Source organism: Palaemon carinicauda, chromosome 39 (assembly GCF_036898095.1).
Source record: "Palaemon carinicauda isolate YSFRI2023 chromosome 39, ASM3689809v2, whole genome shotgun sequence".
Classification (NCBI taxonomy): domain Eukaryota; kingdom Metazoa; phylum Arthropoda; class Malacostraca; order Decapoda; family Palaemonidae; genus Palaemon; species Palaemon carinicauda.
Genome location: NC_090763.1, coordinates 19,068,278 through 19,090,651, shown reverse-complemented (window position 1 = coordinate 19,090,651; position 22,374 = coordinate 19,068,278). Strand labels below are relative to the sequence as shown.

Sequence of the window (22,374 nt, the reverse complement as noted above, 5' to 3'; positions counted from 1 at the left end):
GAGAGAGAGAGAGAGAGAGAGAGACATTGCACAATTTTGCCATCGAACCCATTCAGATTTTCCCTCATTAGCTTTGGCAAGTGGAACATAAATAGTATTTTCATTAATAGAAACTTTTCGAAAGTAACAATGATTTCAGCAAGCTTTTTGAAATAGAAACCTGTGCAAGGCTTCAATTGCACTAATAATAATAATAATAATAATAATAATAATAATAATAATAATAATTATCATTATTATATTAATACGGTAAAATAGTAAACACGGGGAAAGCTTATCAATAATTACCAAAATAATTAAATAATCGATCTGATGAGAATCGAAAGAAATATAAAGTAGGTCCTAGAATCCAAAATATACTTCGTACCCCAACGGAAATGGAGAGGTATTTTCTTATATCTAAACAACTTTACGAGAGAGAGAGAGAGATAGAGAGAGAGAGAGAGAGAGAGAGAGAGAGAGAGATTAAAGCTTCAACACCCTTCGTCAACTAAACACGAGGAACGCAAGAGCCAAGCCGGTATAAAGCCAGGTAAAATGGAACACGAGACAAAAAAATGAGGTCAACAAAAAGAGGAAAACCTCAAGTACCTGCCATGAATGAAGGTCAAGGCAGTATCCTCATCGCTGGACACCTCACTGGATGCGCGAACACTGCCTTCGCAACTGAAGCATTCCCCCATAATGCCCAAAGGCATTCCAAGATCCAAGCGAGTTCGAGACCATGGATAACCTTCCCTATCATGTTCCGATTCCTGCAGACAAAGTCACTTTCGAACTACTCAAGCTATTCGGGAATATTCCCATTGGAATTACAGGAAAATCAACTATAGTTGAAAGATGTCTATCCCTTTTTTAGTTAAAATAGCTACAAGTCACCCACTCCAATTCTAACTTAATCATGTCGGTCAATTATCGTGCACATACTTCTGACCATTACTGCTACTTTTAAGGGCATAGCACACTTCAATGAGTTTGGTTAAAGAAGTCACGTCACCCGTTGTACCAAGCAAATTCGTCACGGTCGATGAGGATGTAATGAGGTGGTCTTTCAATGCACTAAAAAACGTATGGCGGAGTTAGTTGCGAAGAAAATTACACCACTAATGCCTAAGCTAAACACATGCAGACTAGCGTAAGTTTGTCGTAACACCGCCATCCTGTACAAAGCGATGTAACCCTAGAGAGGAAATCGTTTATCTTTAAACGACGTCACATACAAATCAAACCACCACTGTCAAAATGATGACAAATGACACGTAAACCCATACAAATTTATTATATCTTAAAGTTTTAGATATCAATGCGTTCACCTCCATAGTCGGATCGTTACACGGTACAAATCAGCCAAACCCAACAGATACATAAGTTTTGGGAAAAGAAACTAAACAAATCGAGAAATAAATACATCACCGGATATAATGGCCACTATCAGCTATTACTTCATCCGTTAATTCCAATTCATGCCAAGTCGTAACAGTATTCATTGACGACAAAAGAGTGAATGGGTATCAGGGAAACCCCAATGAAATTATGAATTGAATTATGTTATTCTAAGATTTACAGAAGCAACGTATCAACAGAACTATTGCGAACAAACTGGTGCAAAAAATTAAACGTCATGAGTTGGTCATATCTTCATCGTAATGTTAGGGGATCAAAATGTCCCTTTCTTCAAAAATAAAGAACAAAAACAACAGCAAAACTTGTTTAATACCGTCCTGTGCAAGAACCTACATCCAACCTGCTATTAGTACTTGCAACTATTCAAACGTAATTTGAGTTCGACATTTACTTCGATAACAGGATCTTCTCATAGATATGGAAAACGAAAAAGCTAAGTCTTTCGTTCTCTATATTGTCTTAGGTGTAAAAGCAGATTTCCTAAGAAGAGGCCGTTCGGATCAGCAACCAAACGGCCTTTGCTAACCACGACCCGATAAAACATAATACAGGGAAATGAGATTCTGAACACACGATCAAATCGTGGGAGAGAGAGAGGGAGAGAGAGAGAGAGAGAGAGAGAGAGAGAGAGAGAGAGAGAGAGAGAGAGAGAGAGAGAAAAAAAATTAGCTCCCAGGTAAAACAAGAACGTAATCCCTCATGTTCCAATATAATATAAACAAAAACAGAGCTCTAGTCTGCATCCAACACAATCAAATTATTGTTATTTGAAAAACAATTAGTCAATATTTAATATTATCAATATATCTAGCCAAACTATAACCCTCTTTAGAAAAGTAGGATTCTACAGGCCCAAGGGCCCCTACAGAGAGCAGGCCAGCAAGGAAAGGAAATCAAGAAATAACATAAACTATAGATGATAAGTAATGGATAACAAATATAAAATATTTCATCATCAGTAATATCGGTAAAATATATGTCATATATAAACAATGAAATGCGACTTGTGTCAACTTTTTTCAATATATAATAATTTGCAACATATTTGAACTTTTTAAAGTTCCACCGATTCCTCCACCAGATTGAGATTATTCCACAATCTTGTCACATCTAGAATTAAACTTCTAGAATAATACGTAGCATTGATCAAAACTTAACTCGTCGTAAAATGTACTCAACTTTCGAAGACACTTAAGCTATCGTTCATGCATTATTTAACTCATATAAACAAGACGAAATGAGAACACGATCAGTTCAGATTGATAAAACAGAAAATGAGAAAACAAAGACTATTCGTAAGGTTATGCATAAATGACTTTACATAACAGCATACATAAATTTACGAGAAAAACTTCAAGTTCCGAATTACAGTTTACCAATAAGAAAAAAAAACAGTTCTGTAACATTACCATACCATGATATGAAAATAGAACAAGATAAAAGATCTTTTTTGAAAGCAGAAGTAAAAGGTGATAACCTTCTGCTTACTGAATTACCTTCTACGAATTTTCTTGATTTTTCTCTTAAAAGTGACGAAACATGGACAGCAGTAGAGGGACGATCTTCTCCGTTCACTAGCACTTTCATCGTCGGATATATAAGCACAGGTCGTTGGGGAGGTTTTCGTGGAAAAGGAAGGGCCACCTGTTGACTTGACGGACGGAGAGGACGTCACCTGATCCCCTGCCTCCTCATCCTCCTCCTCTTCGTCTTCTGACGACGAAGTACTGGAGGACGAAGTGGAAGACTCTGTACTTGAGGAGGAGACTGTCTTGAGTGAGGTGCGGGTAGTGACCTGGGGGGATATGTCTCGAGTGGGAGTCTCTCTAGATTTGTTCCGATAAGACAAGGACGACGTGGACGACTTCTCGCTACCAGTCACCTGATGGTAGGAAGGGGACTTGCTCGGTCGAGAGTCGCCGCTACCGAACGATCCTGATTCATTAAATCTAGTCCGTATCTCTCCTTCCTCCCCTTCTTCTCCTTCCTCATCCTCCTCCTGTTCCTCTTTATTTGACCTGGCCTTCTCCTTCTTAGCCTCCCCGAGGATGACACTCGGCTCGCCATTCGCTTTTCTTTTCTCGCGTGTCTGACCTTCCCGGAAGTCCTGATCGACATTCTCTTGGCACTCCAAATGAGCCACTTTCTTCTGGTGGCGATGCAGTGGCGACACTGCAGAACTTCTCTCCTCTATCACCACACACACCTTCTTTTTCGTCTTCACATCTTTCCGCTTTTCGTGTTTTCCCTTGCCTTTCCTCTTCTTTCTTTTCCTCTTGTGGGGTCGTTTATGATGTCGCCCACCGCTCAAAACGCTCTCGCACGTTCCCCTTCTTAGTCGCCTCTCTCTCAAAATGCACAAAAGTCTTTCGTGAACTTTTTTCCTAACGAGGAGATACTCGATCCCATACAGGACTGAAATAGAATCCCATCGCCGAAGGGAATTGATATGTTGGCACACGGTTGGGACAGGAGTGGTTAAGGACTGGACGGAACCAGCTTCCAAACCACGGACATCCAGTAAAGGATACGCATTAACGGTAGCTCTGCGGGACTCGGCGCTCTTCAGGGACTTCTTATTGGAAGGAAACCCTTGAAATGATTTGGGGTTGCCACTTGGCCCACCGGCCTTATCATAATCAAGAGTGTCGCCGTCTTCTACACCCCTGGGCAATCGTTTCAATTCGTGACTAGGACGTCGACTTCGCCCACTTTTTCGTGACGGGGGAGTCAAGTTACTAACCCTACGTCGTCTCCCTTTCGAGGAGGACTTGATATGTGATGGTTCTGGACCATAACTCCCACCGACTTCCTTCACCAGGACAACTTTCTTCTTCCCTTTATCGGCCTTCGACTCGAGTTGCGTTGTACTTCGGAAGAACTGGACCGTTTCCTTCACGGCTTCGATTTCGGGCAGAGATCCCCCTTGAATCACGAGCGAGCTATCCAGGGAAACTTGCCCTAACAAATCCCTTTCTATGGTACTGCTGAAAGTGGAAGTCTCCCCTCCTCCTCCTCCTACGGGTCTTCTTAGGCTACGTCTACCAAAGTCTTCCTTGCGACACGAACCGAACGAATTTTCTTTGAAGCCATTTTCAGCAGACTTCCCATTTTCTCTGCCCCTGGGGCTACCTCTGCCGTGAGTGGGTTCAGCAGCCCCTGCACACAGACGTGCAGAAGACTGTTTTTGTTGTTGGTGCTTTTGATGTTGCGAGGTAGACTGTGTTGTAAGACTTTTGGTTCCACTGCTGTTACTGCTTTTGATATGGGCGTTGTGACCCTCGGGATGCTGCAGACGCCGACGTAGGAATCTAAGCACCACCCAGCGATAGAGAGAGCCCCCCAGACGCCTCGAGTTACTCCTCACTGGCATCCACTTACCTGGCACCCTAGCCCTGGGCACCTCAACAGTACTAGTTCCATGATACCCAAGAATTGAGATCGACTGTCAGGCCTTCTTCTTCTTCTTCTTTTCTTCTCTTCTTCTTCCTCCTCCTCCTCCACTGCCAAAGGTCCTGCACCATTCAATAGCTACATGGTTGTTGGGTCGCAACTCAACCTCAAGTACGACGGCGTCTCGGACGACGACGATGGCAGTGAAGAAGGGCACTGTAGTTGTTGTCGTTGCAGCAGAGTGACTACAGGATCATCTTGCACAAGGCATAACAACCAGACATTCTGAACAAACATCAGACTTACGCTCTTGCATATTCTCATATTAATCAAAATATCGACAGCGTAGAGCTGGCTGGCTTCTCTTCCAAGAATGATACCATTAATTGCAAGAACCAAATGGCTCGTTTCATGTGAATGAATGAGTATATAAAAAATTCTGTTTATGAATACGATATCTATATAAACTCAATTTTTATTACGACTATTTTCATTTTACACAAAATTCAAGAAAAAAAAGTTTCACTTATTTATTAGCATTGCCTGATAACCGCTGCATTTCCTCTCCAAGCAACTTGACGCATATGAATTGAACAGAGGAGAAAAAGAAATATTTTGTTAGTAGGTATAGTCCACTTATACCTCAAGAACTTATTATTTTGGGGGGTGAGTATATCAAGTATCACTAGCAGAACAAGTCCAGTTTTTCAGGGTCGGAAAAAAAATAGGAACGGAAGCTTTGGGTGTTAAGAGGCGTCAGGTTTAATACGTGGAGTCGGATGACGTTAGTAAAACAGCGGCAGCAGCGGCGGCGGTGACGGTGGTAGTGGCTGCTGCCTCTGCTGCAGCAGCTCAGAGGGGTGGGTTGGAAAAGGGGAGACAGACAGAGACAGAGCAAAATCCCGAGAGCAGCGCGTGAGGGGAGCGTCACCCCAACACTACCATCCAACCACCGAGCAGTCAGCCAGCCAGCCAGCCGCCGAAGGGAGACACAGGGACAAACATACTAACAAACATCAATCCAGGGAGGAGGAAAAGGAGGATGAGGAGGTAGAGAAGATCCTCCTCCTAGATATACAAACGCCGACGCACAGACTTCTTTTCCCATAATGCCACACACAAATGCATATACAAACACATACACACGCGCTTTCTAATTAGCTCTCAAAGAGATATCCTCACGTTTCAACCCCTAACTATAATCTAATAGTGACGAACTAGAAAGCTAAATCACCTTTTACCCTTTCATTCAAATGCGTCTCCGGTTAACATTTGATTGCGAAAAAGATAACAACTCCCATACTATATATCACAGTGGCTCCTCCCCGTTGAATTTTGTATGGGAAGGAGTGTATGGAAGAGGGGTGTACGTAAAGGGGGGGGGGGGATATCCAGCACCAGCCATGCAGTCACCAGTAAACACTCAACAAGTGAAGCGAAGATGGGGACTCTTTAAACACTAACCCCCCTCCCCCGAAAACAAAAAGGTCTAGTTGTGAGGATTATTAAATTAATTTTCTTTTTAAACTATGTAAATATTTATCAGTTAAGTATTGGTATATATATTCTATTCATATGTAATGATTAAGTAACAAATGTGAAAAATCAAACATTTAAGCTCTGTAATACTAATCCATGCTTGGAGAGAGAGAGAGAGAGAGAGAGAGAGAGAGAGAGAGATTTCCTCAGATGCAAAGTTCGTCCGAACCTCCCAAATTCATTCATGGTATATTTCTAAGGCGTTAAAAAAAGGAAAGAAAAGTAAAGTTAGCGGGAAAGGGAAAGACCTTTGGCGGCCACTATATCGTGGTTATTGCTAATTGTTTAGGGGGAAATCTGATAAACGAGTGCAAAATAAAATAGGTCTGATTAACGAGGCACAAAGTTTCTGTGGCTAACGAGGGGCGAGTTCTATAGACATGGCGAATACCCCCAGAAACCGCACTCTCTTTCTCTCTCCAAAGTCCTTTGAGAGAGAGAGAGAGAGAGAGAGAGAGAGAGAGAGAGAGAGAGAGAGAGAGATATTCATATAAAATACACCATTCAGGAACCAAAGCGGATAAAACTGTTACCGGTTCAGATTCCCCAATAAATCACCGCTTAAGCAAATGGAGCTTGCATACTTCAAAATAAAACGTGAAAGATTGAATAAGTTTTATTAAAGTTATAAAACCCTGTTATCAGATGTGGAAAATATCCCGTTTTCTGTTCTGAAAAACAAAAACAAAAAATCTTGTTGCCTGCTAAAACATCCCATGAAAAAAATCCTGTTGTTCACGGTGAAAAAAAAAAATATGTTAACGTTCAAAGAAAATATGTTGTCCACTGTGACAAAATCCTGATTTCTGCTTTGAAGAATAATGGTGTCTACCTTCAAAAAATATATGTTGCTTCTAACGGAAAAAAATCGTGCTGTCTACTTTGGAAAAAAAAATGCTGTCTACTTTGAAAAAAAAAAAAATCTGATTGTCAACTGTGAAAAAAATCCTGTTCCCTGCTGCTAAAAATCCTGCTGCCTTCTATAAAACATCTTATTTCCTGTGAAAAATATCCTGCTGTCTGCTGTAAGTAAAAACATGTCGGCTTTTTAAAAAATCATGTTCATTGCGAAAAAAATTCTTTTGTCAGCCACGAAAATAAATTTAAATCAGCTACACAAGACATATCATTTTACTGACAACTCTCTCTGGCTGAATACCGTTTCTGTCCGATCGCTCGAAGTGAGGAGATACTGACCTACACATTGAAAGTAAACGATATTCGCCGCATACCTTCGTTCAATCCAGAATGCGACAAAGAAACTAGTTCAAAAGGAATAATGTGTCGTAGAAACTCTGAAGTACAGATATACATAGGACCTTCCATTCCGAAATAAATCTATATAAATAGTTAATATATATATATATATATATATATATATATATATATATCATATATAAATATATATATACATATATATATATAGATCATATATGACTTCTTAACTCCCTCTCCGGACAAATAAGGATACTTTTCCAAAGGCCTCGATTTATGGAAGAAAATAATGAAGTAATTCTCTGCCAACGGTGGATTTGGAACCTCCGTAGGTTAAAGGGCGGTAGTTAGCCCATATAACCATTCTCGTTGTTCGCATATAATCGTAGGTGGAGCCATCTGACGGGAGGGACCTGTAATATTACACTCATACACATACGCGTGTTTTGAACTTTTTCTATTTCCTATATCCCAACCCCCCAAAAAACAAGGTTAAAAGTTTGTGTTTTATGTTTCTTTTCCTTGGATAGACATGGAAGTACAAGGCGATTGTAACATAAACATCGGCATTTATACTCTGAGCGTGATAAGCTATCAACTACGTAACCTAACTACTAGTCACCGATTTAATTGGTAACCACTAAATCTTACCATGGAAATAATGGAGTACACGGAAGACATGTCATGAATCTTCTCTCGCAATATCTATAAAAAATATTGCTCAAAAACACTTGTTCAGTAAATCTGTTTTCCATAAACAAGTTTAAAGACGGAGAGAGTAGCCTAATACTGCATCAATTCGATCAGTTATTTAAACCAAGAAGCAATATATCTTTTAAACAAGAGGAACGAACGCACAAACTGATGAATGAATATAAATCTACTATGGTTTAATCCCCTCCCCGCTTCTTTGCCCCTTTCCAGTTCCCACAATTAATGCCAATCAATATAGATTGGAACAAAGCGCGATGGCCGTCAAACTTTTTTCCTTTATAGTACACCAGGCAAGTCATCTAAAATTCAAGAGCACTTCGTCGAATTCGAGAAAACAAATTAGTACCTGGATCTTGCGGGGAAGAGGTAAGGACTCAAGTGGAGTTGGTCAGAAGAAAGTTGACGAGAGATAATCAATTTCTTCGTTCAACTTAGAGAGAGAGAGAGAGAGAGAGAGAGAGAGAGAGAGAGAGAGAGAGAGAGATCTAAATTAAACAAAAAATAAGAACAGTTTCCTGTCAAAATATGAGATGACTCTTCTTTTTTTTTCTTTTCTTTTTTTTTAACCACCCGATGAAGAGTATTTCTAGTCAGGTTTTCCAAGACCAAGATCAAATTAGCAATTTTTTCACGACCACCATTAATGACCATCTAGATGATGGCATCTTACAAACGAATTAGTTTGGAAGAGGAGAGGGTAAGATGCGGTGGGTTAAGGTTACCCAAAACCACACAAAAATACAGAGAATCCAGCTCCGTATGGTAGTAGCTTTAACATCATTTCTTATGAAATACTAGCAGCAATGGCTGTGTATCATTATATTTACAGGACAGTGGTATATTACCTTTGATACGTTTATAAAATCCATTACACCCACACACACAAGCATATGTATACATATGAACAATATATATATATATATATATATATATAATATTGAATTATAAGAATGATAATGTCGCTAGTAAAACTTACGAGTATCAACTAACACCGTAATACGACGGGTAAGACTGACGTAACATCTGCCTCCTCCAAAACTTGATTCCAACATTAGCTAATCCAGAAGTAAACGGCCAGAATAAGGCCAAAAGAAAGAATTAGGACAACTTGCAGACAGCTATGAGAGAGAGAGAGAGAGAGAGAGAGAGAGAGAGAGAGAGAGAGAGAGAGAGAGATCCACCCGCTAAACCTGCTACCCAATCCTCCCCCTACCCAGAAAACCCGACCACTAACCCCTTACCCTCCAAGTCCCTCTCTCCTTATCTCTCCCCTCCTCCTCCTCCTCCTCTCCCTCGCACGATCGATCACAAAGGAACAGCAGAAGCGAGAAGGCCGCGATGCCAGCATCAGCACAGCAGGTCGAAGGAGCAATGAGAACACGAAAAATGAGGCCTCTTTCAACTACTTTTTCTCCTAGAGTATTTATTACATCAATCCATCAGTAACGATTGACATCATAAAGGGAAAATGTGATTTTCTATCGAGAGCAATACGAAAATATTCAACTTATCTAATTTTCAATGCGTTTCGAATACTCGGAACCTAAAGATGAAAAACTACTAATCTGGAACAAACATGTTTACGCAGACTGGAGTGGTCTTGACAAAGAGCATTTTTTTCTCATTCTCTTTGGACTATGTGAAATACAACCGGGTTGTAAATCGATATTCTCTGGCTTAATACCTTGCAATTATTATATTCATCAAAACTATACGGTTTTTAGAGGACGATATAATAACATTAATGTAGATTTGCTACCGTCACAAAATCAGGGTTGACCATAAAGTCCATGAGAACAAATAAAGTCTAAGGGGATATCAAACCACATTTCACTTACTCCTTTTTGCCCGGCTGTGTAATGGCAATAAACTGCGTGCAAGAATGTTAACACTAAAATAACAGAAATTGTTGAGAGATAAATGGCCGTCGTCTGAGTTATTATATATTCAATATTGTTTGAATATATATATACACATACACACACACACCCACTATATATATATATATATATATATGTATGTATTATGTATTATGTATGTATATATATACATATATATATATATATTATATATAATAAAATTGCTCTTTAGATTCATGGCGATCTATACCCAGTCAAAATTACTGATTAAAAATAAATAAAAAAACATACAAATCGTTAATCAAAACGACAAGGTACTTTTAAAAGGGAAAAGCCCCTGTACTTGAATTTAGAGCAGCTTCCTGACAAAAACCCCAGCCCCCCTTGATTATGACAAAAAAGACTTTAAATAGTTCCTCTCTACTAACATCTTGAAGAAAGAGCATCTCTAACCACTACAACGCAAAGGTGGGGAATTCATTGAAAAGACTTATACAATGAACTCTTAAATGTATAATTGTTCATCATTTAAAGCTGTGGTGCTTATAAGTTTTATACATATGTTAAAACACAACTAAGCTGTTACTTTGCCAGAACCGCAGAGAGAGAGAGAGAGAGAGAGAGAGAGAGAGAGAGAGCATAAAATCCTTGATTCGACTTAATATGAAGAAACTGATTTCACATAAGAGAATTGGGAAAGACTTCACGTTGAGCTGTAAACAGGCATAAAAAGGTAATATAATCTAATGAAATATTCTGGATATGAAGAGCATAATATCTGTTACATAAGACACTACCACAGAAAATCAGTAATATTATGAGCACAGAGCTAGCAATGAGGTTAAAGTATCTAATAAACAGCGGATTAAGGGTTCTAAAAATGAATTTTAATAAATATTAATATCTATACCTATCTTCCTTTCAGATTTTCACGGTACAAATAAGTATAAATTATATTCACCTCAAAATAACATTATACAATAAAAAAAACGCAAATTTTACAGAAAATCTGGAAGGCCACTTTAAATTGAAAGAGGAAACTCAACACGGAAGTAATATATAAAAAAAAAATATAGTTCGCGTAAAGTGTTTTGCAATACTACCTTGTCTCCCAGTTCCTAAAAAAGTTTTGCTGGTTAATAGGAAAAATTTCTCAAGAGTATTTTAATATAAAAAGAAAATGCATGTCTAGTATTTCGTCCACTCCAGCTTGAAATAGTTTCCCATCTCCTTGAAATGTTTTCGTCACATGGAAACCATCTCTCTCTCTCTCTCTCTCTCTCTCTCTCTCTCTCTCTCTCTCTCTCTCTCTCTCTCTCTCTCACATCTTCAAAACGCACATTTGCAACTCCGAGTCGCATTATTATGAAATTACTACCCGAAGGTGCGGAAGCATAAATTCTCTCGGGTTCACGAGGAGGCAGCTTGAACAATGTTCGCCTTTTTAATTCCAATATTCGTATCGATTTAAGAAGTGGTGCAGGACAATAAAGATACGTGTGCTTAGAAACAAAGGTTGCCAGAGGAAAATTAAATGGGCTTTCAAAAGGAAAACGGCAAAAGGCTCAACGAATTTACATATGATTTTATGTCTCTCTATGAAGAAAATTCTAAACAAATAAGGGATTTTCATAATTATACAGTACATACACACAAACATTATAATTACATATACATATTCTACATATATACGCATAAAATGTATGTACACACATTTAAATTCAATCAATACAACAAAAGTATTTTAATACCACCCAAAAGAAGTTTCCCGATTGTTTTCCGTATCGGTCTTGTTCAGTCAGCACAACCTCAGCAATTCTACTACTTCGTCCCCTTGAAGTTCCCTTTTAGGATGCTAAAGAGGAGAAAACCAGTCGTACACTCGGCACATAAGGCGCAGCGTGATAGAATGGGCGCCCGCGCTCCAGTGATGATAACAAAACCAAAATAAAGTCCCCTCACTAAAACAAAAACAATGACATATGCTCTTCAGCTTCACTTACAACTTTGGTTACGGTGGGCCTGTTGGCATTTCAATATGCAATTCAAACGAGTTGAGAGAGAGAGAGAGAGAGAGAGAGAGAGAGAGAGAGAGAGAGAGAGCTCGCGTTCGTCAACAAACAAAAGCGTATTGGTGTTGTGATAACTGTTATTATTACACCACAAGATTTCGCCCTTGGTGTTGTGATAACTTTTTATATTACCATAAGATTTCACTCTTCCTGTATTTAAAACTTTCAACCTAAAAAGAAACTACTCACACTTATACTCTAGGTATATTCAGGAAGGCTTAGATTAGTTAACACCGTTTAAAGAACAACTGAACAATTAAGTTTCTAGAGAGAGAGAGAGAAGAGAGAGAGAGAGAGAGAGAGAGAGAGAGAGAGAGAGCACTACTTACTGAATGTCGAGGAGGTTGACTGCCAGCGAGAGCCACTGCACAGAGGTGAGGTGGTCTCCCCTGGGCAGCTGATTGAAGGACGGAATAGGACCGGTAATCCTCACCCCGGAGTGTACGGCCGTCATGATGGACTATTGAGGTTAAGGGGGGTCGTTAGGAGGGGGTCAGTCAAAGCTTAATCAGTCCCTCTTCAAACAAGGGAGGACAAGTCCCGACGCAAAATTAATTGATGCACTAAATCCTCGTTGGTCAGCAATCTCTCTCAAAGCAACTTTGAGAAAGCTTCAAGCACTGGCCCTTTGAAATGTTCAGTCAGTTTTGAATACTTTTTTTAATATCACAGCTGAATTTCCTGATAATTAGACCTTTTTCGTTTACTTGTAGTTCTTGTTTTTTATACCAAATTCAATTTGTAGAAGGAAAAAATTCAATTTTATATTTTTTTTCTTTCAACTTTCTATTTCAAATTCAATTTTATTCTGTAGTAAGCAAAAAATCTAAATTTCTCTTCTTTTCTTTCAACTTTCTTTTTCCTATTTCTGTGTAGATTTCTTTCTATACTGGATCCGACGATGACTCCTTTTCACTCTCTGACTAGGAGGCTAAAGCAGCTGAAGATGAGCAAAAATTAATACCATGAGAATAACGCTGCTAATACTGTGAATACCCAGCAAAGGTTATGCGGAAAACCAAGGTTATCTCAAGACGCAGCGAGTAGTAGTCCTGCTGGAGAGAAGCGACTTCGTATCACATAAACTGTGGAAGCAGGAACAAGGTTGCTGGGGGATTAGGGTATGAAGGGGGGTGTTCCACATCCAGAGGGCGGAAGAGTTTGGGGACTGCGAGAAGGGGGGAGGGGGTGAGTAGCAACAGATGGAGCTGCGACTGTCAACACTGTGGAGGGTCTTCGTACAGTTGGATGGACACGGTCCCAACTGCCTACCAGGTAACCTTTGGCTCTTCGATGTAATAGTTTCCATAAAACCTAGACTGTAAGTGAAAATGTGATGCAAATATAATATACAAAAAAGGAAAAAGCTTAAAATATTCTTCAGATATAAAAAATAAAATCCAGCGGTAGTGGCATTAAATCAATGGAGGAATAAGTAAGTCATGATTCCCTTATACTAAGTGTTAAACATACATAAAATAAATTCTAATCAATAAATATAATCAACCAATATATCTATGTACAGCTTTCCAGGAATTTTACATGTACATGCTCATTTTTTGTACGTGATGGATTTCAAGTAGAATAAAATATCAATCATTTGTTATCCCATTACACCACAAATATTAAAAAAATATATACATAAATCGACATGGTATTTCACAAAAAAAAAAAATCAATCCTAAAATCCTTTTAAATAATGGTTCCACGTCCCTCTACCAATAAAGACCGCGAGAAATAGGTGCTAAAATAAAAGACGGAACGCAGGATAAATATTAATACTATCTTTTTATAATTTACTTATGGCCCAATAGTTCCACAAGAGACAATACCTACTATAAACGTTTTGTAGAATGTTTGTTTCTCTTCTTTTTCTCCTCGAACAAAGACTGGGGCTGTGTAAACGATGAACAATTATGATTTCTTGTCTATGGAATCATTATTTTTCAACGTAACACAAATAAAAATATATACACCTTTTAGGATTCTTCCAACAATACAGGGGAAATATACACTATTCTAATTCATCAAAATCTAAACAATCTTCAAACCTATATCAGCAAAACAAACATACACACACACACACACAAAGCCCTTAAAGTACAGAGAAAGCGGGCTCCCATACCCTGAAATTCACTCGTTCATCTAATCACAAATCGTCAACCAAGAGGAAATGGTATACGATCTCCAGTAGACAAAGCTACCTGTCACAATCCTCTCGAACCGGAACCTTTTATCCTAAACAGGGCAGACGGACTCCTGGTCCTAAACACCATGTACATTCTCTCTTCTGTGCAGTAACAACGGAGTGATGAAAGTGATGACCGAGCGAGACCGTGGGCGTGTGATGTTCACCACGCCCTAGAAAGACACTCGGCACTGCCCGTGCAAGAACGAGTACAATGACTCATGACTGAGAGGGAAGACCAGTCAAGGCTGTTTCCTTACGAAGCTCATGACCTTCTTTCAAGTTTCCTTAACCAAAAGATTGCAAACGACTTTCCGTGTAACTAAGAGAGCTGATCCGTAAATCTTTCTTTATCGTTCAATAAGGATGATAATACAAAATCATCAGAAGATATTAAAAAAGAAACTAAATTCATAAAGGTCGCTCATGAATGGCTGAGGCAAGGGACAGTGACATTGCCCTAGACACTTACCATATTACATACGACCAGCACCAAACCCCACTCTCCATCTACGCTAGGACCAGAGAGGACCAGGCAATGGCTGCTGATGACTTAGCAGATTGAACTATAGGCATCCCCAAAACGCCCCTCCTTAGCTCACAGAGATGGTGAGGTTACAGACACTAAAAGAAATTATGGAGCTTGAGCGTTTACCCAACCTCAATCCCACAGATCGCCAAGCAAGGGTGTTTCCAATAAGCTACAACAACTCCAAAATTCTAGAGGCTTTCTATGTCAGGCAAACAATTGGAAAAAAGAAAGAGAGAGAGAGAGAGAGGTCAAATAGCCTACCATATACGATGCAATTCCTCATTGCATCAAATACCTAAGGACTTTTAAAGCGATTTGCCGATCCCAAAAGGCGTCTTTCTCTGTCTTTTGCCTCTTCCTTCTTTGTAAGGGTTTCTCTGAACAGAACAGAGACAAGAACCTCGCTGGCCCTTTCAGCACGGAACACAATGAAAGGATTCTCATCGCGATAAAGGATTCTTTTTCTAATGAAGTTTCCTGAATTTATGACCGACAGCTTAAAGGGAGCGGAGAAGGAGGAGCTCTCCTGCTGCCGCCTCCTTCTCCGATGGGCTTGGTTGAAAGGACGGCCCAATATATCGAGGCAAGAAGGAAAGGGAATTGGAAGGGTTGGGGGGGGGTGAGAGAAGACCTTGGGATGGGACATGAAAGGAGGAGGAGGAGGAGGAGGTAGCTATAGATGTGGGATACCAAAAGGACCGATGGTCGTGGAGGAAACGGAAGATGACACACGGGAACGTCCTATATCTTGAATGAATATTTTAGCAACGACAGCACAAAAGAAAGCGAATGGTCAATGAAAAAAATGGGGGTTTAAAAGGAGCCACACACGCCTAAATTAAGATTAAAACATGAACACACATACGTGCACGCACAGACACGCAAGAAAAAAGGAAGAGTTCGGCTCCAAGCTAATTTACACGAGCCGAGCACACCAGCTGCGAATGTGTGTATTAAAAGCAGCAGAGGCAGCACAAGCAGCAACATCACGACCTGTCAGCAACCAGAACACGTACTGCTGATTTCGGGAGTAGGGTGGAAGGGGGGGGGGGGGGGGTAACGAGCCCGCAAGACGGTCAAGAAGGTTAGGGAAAGGGGGGAGGTTAGACAAGGGAGGAAGATGTGAAGGAACCCAAAAGGGGGAAGGAAGGAACGAAGGAAGGCCTCGCCAGCCACTTACGGCTGGCGATCATAGTCGATTTCCGGCAGGTGATCAATACAGGACATGGGCATCACGCTCCATAGAATACCAACGATTATACCCTAGACTTGTTTCCCGTCCTGTGGGCCGTATGAGAACACATTATGTCTATCAAAAAAAAAAAAATTAAATTACAAATGAATAGACCTTAGGGTAACACCTGACCAAGGAGGAAAAATCGAAGATGACATACGGGCTGATCAAGTCGACAAATAGAAAAGCCATGGAAATTTAATTTCTGAAACATCGCCGGAAAGTTCTAGAGCCAAAACAAGATTTCGTGCTGATTCATAGGCATCGTCACTCAACAACAACAACACGAAGAGCCATTCTTCAAACACCCTAGTGCCAGTAACTCGATACTTTTTCCCTGGGAAAAGTAATGAAGTTTACAAGAGGAAGTTACGCCTATTTGGTGCAAATGAAATAAAGAATGAAACAATAGATGGAAAAAGAAATAGTAAAATGTATTAGCCAAAAATACATTAAAAGCAAAATGGCAAGACTTAATTGAAAGAATTAAACTAAAAGACATTGAAGTAGCGAATAATACTAAAAAACATGGGAGGAAAAAAGAAATTTCTTCCTCTCTCGTTTCCTCGAGGAGTTACCTTCTCATTACACTGACTACCTGGATAGTAATTGAAGGTTTGGGTAATTACCCCAAGACGTGAAATTGGATTACTAATACCAAGGTGCCGGCCTTGTTCAGGCACAGATGTGCTAGGAAAAAAAAGATTACGGTTAATTAGCTTTAGGGATTCAGCAGGAAAAACTGAAATCGTTTCAAGATATAATTGCGGAAGTAAATACTGTGGCTATTGGAATATCAAATATTTACTAACAACGATTTGCCATCACAAAAACTTAAGCAGTAGTAGTAGCAGTAATGATTCTAGTAATGTCTACTATAGATATTTTCATAAAACTAACAGACTTAAAATAAAAACCTAAAGTAAAAACTAACGATGTAATATATGATACGTTGGATATTCTTCATATTGAACGAACAAATAACATTTAAACAATGAAAAATACAAAATGACATGTAATGATCCCTTCAAAATAAAAGAAAAGACATTGAAAGGCATCGAATGAATAAAAAACATTAAACCACAGGTTACTTCCCAACCAGGCTCCAGTACTTCCTTCCTGAGGATTTCCCAGAAGTTGAAAGCAACCGCAGTACGAATAAAGATGCAACTAGCAACAAACAAACCGAAACCCCTTCCTCAATATTCCCATAAACAGCCCAATTAGGAAAGCACAAATACATAGTCATCAGTGGCATTTACCTGACTTTAAATAATCTCGGTGGAGGGCAGGAGAATGAGGAAGAGGCCGAAGTTCAGGTGGAAAGGTAAGTTATTGAATGACATGAAGGAAGATGGTCTAAGAAAACAAGATGTAGAGGACAGAAGAGAGGAAGATGGAGAAGGCTGACCAAAAGGGCGACCCCATATAGAAATGGGAAAAGCTGAAGAAAAGAAGAATAAGAAGAAGAAGAAGAAGAAGAAGAAGAAAAGAAGAAGAAGAAGAAGAAAAGAAGAAGAAGAAGACGAAAAAGAAGAAGAAGACGAAAAAAAAGAAGAAGAATTAACCTCGGTTTACATTTACCTTTCATGATACTATGCCAATAACATTTTCAGGCCACTGTACGCACGCTTCTATTACAGGAATTTAGCGCAATTCCAAGTTGATCATTATTCAAGACTTGAATTCTACTAAACAAAATTCCTTATCACGATAAATTTTAGGCTATACCTACGATTTTATATTTATATGAAAACAAAACCAGCTAAAATATCAATTTGATATAACATACTACTAGCATACAGCAGAGAGAGAGAGAGAGAGAGAGAGAGAGAGAGAGAGAGAGAGAGAATCTCCATGTCAACCGACAGCTTTATACATCCCTCTTTAAATAAACTAGAATTTTTTTTTATTTCTATTTGAGAATCCAATTCACCGTACTAAGCAAAGGAAAAAACTTAAAATTTTCAAATTGACAAGACCGTGCAAAAATTGAAAGCGGATACAAAAAAAACTATTTCTAACTTGAAAGAGAACACTTTAAGAGAAGTAATCTTAAAAATATTAATAGAAAATGTAAATTCACATAAATACAATTTTTTTTTCTTATAGAAGGCAGCCATTAACCAGAGGAATAACTGAATGCGGCAGGAACAAAGGCATTTTCTATATGAGAGGTTAAAACTATCAATTCAGCTTTTGGAGGAGTTATAAGGGATTACAACATATCAGTGAAGTCATGGAAGGATGGATATGAGTATATCCTATCAGTAAAGTGTACGTGGGCCAAGCATATCCTATCTGTGAAACTTTAGACGGTTAATGACTTTAATATAAATATATATATATATATATATATATATACATATATATGTATATCCCTTATTCAGTGGGGATACCTTAACTTAGTGACCGTGAAGGGGCTTGAGTATCGCCATGATCAGAAATGATGTTAGTCAGGGCCACCCACACTAAGTTGGTTTGCGGTGAGCGATCAGACTAAAGTCTCCCACCAACACCAATACAGAGTGGCCAGCGTTGTGATGAAAACTGACCAAAGCTCAGACACGAACTGACACGTCTGAGGCCTTTGCCCTGCATTGGACTACAAAAGGCTACATTGGTTTATCTATCTATCTATCTATTATATATATATATATATATACACATATACACATATACATACATATATAATATATATATATATATATATATATATTCTTAAAGTAATTTTGTCGAGAATAAATTATAGAAAATATTCCACGATTCCCAACGGAAAAGGAAACCATTTCACGGATACGTGAGCTTATCGGAACGAATTTAACCCAGATTAAGGGACATAAAGATAATGAAACGATGCGACCAATTTCAACCGGGGAGAGCCATTAAGGTAAGGACCTCGATTCCATATAACTGGGAGATTAACCAAAATGGATAAACAAATAAATGAATCCAATAAAGATACACAAGACACGCTTTCTCTCTTCCCATTGTCCTAACACTGTCATTATCTCCAACACAAGTATCCTGCACCAACACCATCACCATCTCCTCACCACCACCACCATCACCACTACCTCCTACTCCTCCCGGTCGATGGCCAACAGATGCGCAAAGTCATATCTCTCTCTCTCTCTCTCTCTCTCTCTCTCTCTCTCTTCCGGTAACCCTCACCACTTCAGCGGGAGACTCGCACAACCAATAACCCATAGATATCAATATTGATGTTGGGAAACCCTTTTTCCCTTATGGTCAGACCTCTACTTGACCCTTCAGCTAACCCGCTCCAGCAACCCTCTACTCAAACCTTTCCTTCGATCCACCACAATCAATGCCGTCAATTCTTGCTGGATGACGATAGATATCGTAGTGGTAGTGTGGTGTCGCAGGGGGAGAGGAGAAGGGGATGGGTTGCAAGCTTTGATAAAATTTTTCATGTAACTTTGATGATAATTATATGATGTATTACCGAAGGGAAAATCATGTGGCTCTTCAACGTAATCAAATATTTTCGTGGCGTTTGATTGAGGAAATATAGCAATTGGACAAATAAACGCAAAATAAATTAAAACGAATTACATCAACGCAAAATAAATCATAATAAATTCCATCAGGTTAAAAGAAAATTTATAATCATTAAATGCATAAATTACTTTAGGGGGAACTAAAGACAAAACCAAAAACCGATCATTCAATGAGAAAAAAAAATCAAAATTCAAACATCCTTGTACAGACAATACATTCCAAGGAAAGGATAAAATAATTGTTATTAAATATCGATTTTACACGTGGGTTTCTGCGGGATGTAAAAGGGAGTTTTAACCCAAAGCAGGAGTTATAATCAATAAACTTTTCGACTACGTAAGGAAAATATCTATAATAAAATGGACGGCTGGTATCGAAGCATGATAAAAAAAATGGTCTGGAAAATCATTTCCAATAATGGTTTATAACGCTGTCACTTCACTCATGCTGGCCAAACGAATTGTGGTCTGATTTATAAAATCAAGGTACCGGAGAGAGAGAGAGAGAGAGAGAGAGAGAGAGAGAGAGAAAATAAAGTGCTAAGGTAAAATATGATTAAAACAATAAAGTAATATATAAATAATAATTATACTAAAGAATAAAAAAAAGATGAACACAAAACCTAAAAACCATCTTAAACCCTCAGGCACTTTTTCACCCCCTGCGCCCAACTCCTCCCTTTTGGCACTATCCTACCCATCACCCCTTCCACCCCCACCAACTCTTGGTCCCCCACAAGACTCCCCCCTACCCCCTCCCTTTCCTCCGACCAACTCCCCTTAACTACTGCGGCACTTTCCTCACCTACGCATCCTCCCTCACCCAGCATCAACCACGCGGCAACGCAGACACCCCCCTGCCCCATTTTCAGAGCCACTGGTGCTACCAGTAAACACATATCCAAAAACAGAAAAGGGGTGCTAAGCCTTCAAGCCCCTTTTTCCTTAAACCAAAATCTCTCTCTCTCTCTCTCTCTCTCTCTCTCTCTCTCTCTCTTATATATATATATATATATATACATATATATATGAAAAATCATAAGAAAATTGAATATATATGTATATATATACATACACATATATATATAATATATATAATATATATATATATATATATATATACACACACAAACAGACATAATATAAAAAGGTTAACCCATTTTTATTTCAAACATTAATGAAGATACAGTAAGTCAAGACTCTTGTAAAAATTAGTATCCTAAGTAGCAGAACGCCAATGTTCTCATAAAAATCTATAACTTGTCTAATGAATTAAGTGTTAGGGAGATGGAGTAAATGTAATATTGGGTTAAAAACTACTCCATTTAATCTTTTTTTTTCGGCCAGACGCCTCAACCCTTCTTTATTAACTTTTATGAAAGACTTATCCTGCATACAAAGCCAGTATATTCGACAGAGAGAGAGAGAGAGAGAGAGAGAGAGAGAGACAGAGAGAGAGCAGAGAGACAGAGAGAGAGAGAGAGAGAGAGAGAAAGACAGAGAGAGAGAGACAGAGAGAGAGAGAGAGAGAGAGAGAGAGAGAGAGAGATGGGGGGGGGGGGTGAAATTTGCACAATAACTTTCCCGAATAAAAAATTCGTTTTGTTTCACTAAAACAACAGAAACATTTAAACTAATTTCGTTAAAATACTCTCCATTTCACAGAGAGAGAGAGAGAGAGAGAGAGAGAGAGAGAGAGAGACTCGTTTCTCTTGAAGCAGGAACATAGCTTCTTTTCTCAGAATCATATACCTTTACGAGAGGCCCCGCCGTAAATGTCAAATTATTCCATCCGAGGAGTGTGTATGTGTAATCACGTTTTCAGCAGGATGAAGAAGAGAAAGAAGAAAGGGGGAGGAGGAGGAGGAGGAGAATGATGCCAAAAGGCTCTGCCTGGTCTCTATACATCACAATCAGTCACAATAACAACATAAAATCAGAAAAGCATCTAACGAGATCATTTGAATAGGGTTAATTTCGTGGACTTTCCTCCACCTGTAAACGAATAGCTTTCATTCAAAACCGTGTGAAAGTCATAAAAGAAAAATTTAAGTGAAAAAGACACAAATTGGTTCGCTTGAGTAATCTTTTCAAGAACCTATAGATTCCTATGTCGACACATTTTCCCGATCCTTTCTGCTACTTTTCTCCAAAGGTGTCGAAACTTCCAATTACTTTTTCACTCACACAATTTCCTTGAAGCCTCCCAATTACGTTCTCTCCAAGACATTTTTTCCCTTCATGCCCAATTTTCTCAAACAGATTTTGCTGAATATCCCAATTACTCTCTTAAATCTTCCTTTCCTTTCTTTTCTTTTCAGGTAGCTGTTTATGGTTTCTCTCCCTTCTTCCCAGGACACAAACTAGGAAAAACTCAAAAGGAAGAAGAGACTACATTACTGTACCGTTCGTCCTCATAAAATTTGGTAGTTTTTCTGATAAATGGATTAAAAATTTTCACTAACATTTAACTCCCACTGAAGGACCTTGGTAGCACATGTTCATATACATTCAGACCGTTCTTCACATGTGTGTCCGTGTGTTTGTGTTGGCGCAACTAAATACTGTAAGTCACTTTGCAATCTAGAATCTATTCCTAATACCAGAATTGGTGGGAATCGTGTCCAAATCCGAGAAAGGATACACCTGGCGCTAGAACAATATTCCTAAATGCAGAGTCCAGGCTGTGAGTGGGCATGT

The 22,374-nt window shown here is 39.0% G+C and overlaps 1 protein-coding gene across 1 annotated transcript in view; it reads right to left on the bottom strand.

The window, feature by feature from the left end:
- The window catches only part of LOC137631057 (probable serine/threonine-protein kinase dyrk2), a 40,469-nt gene extending 34,712 nt beyond the window's left edge, over window positions 1–5,757 (bottom strand). Inside the window, exon 1 of the mRNA XM_068362653.1 lies at window positions 2,901–5,757. Coding sequence (XP_068218754.1) covers window positions 2,901–4,777 — 1,877 coding nt within the window. The 5' untranslated portion in view covers window positions 4,778–5,757. The remainder of the gene's footprint in view (window positions 1–2,900) is intronic.
- Window positions 5,758–22,374: the final 16,617 nt, after the last annotated feature.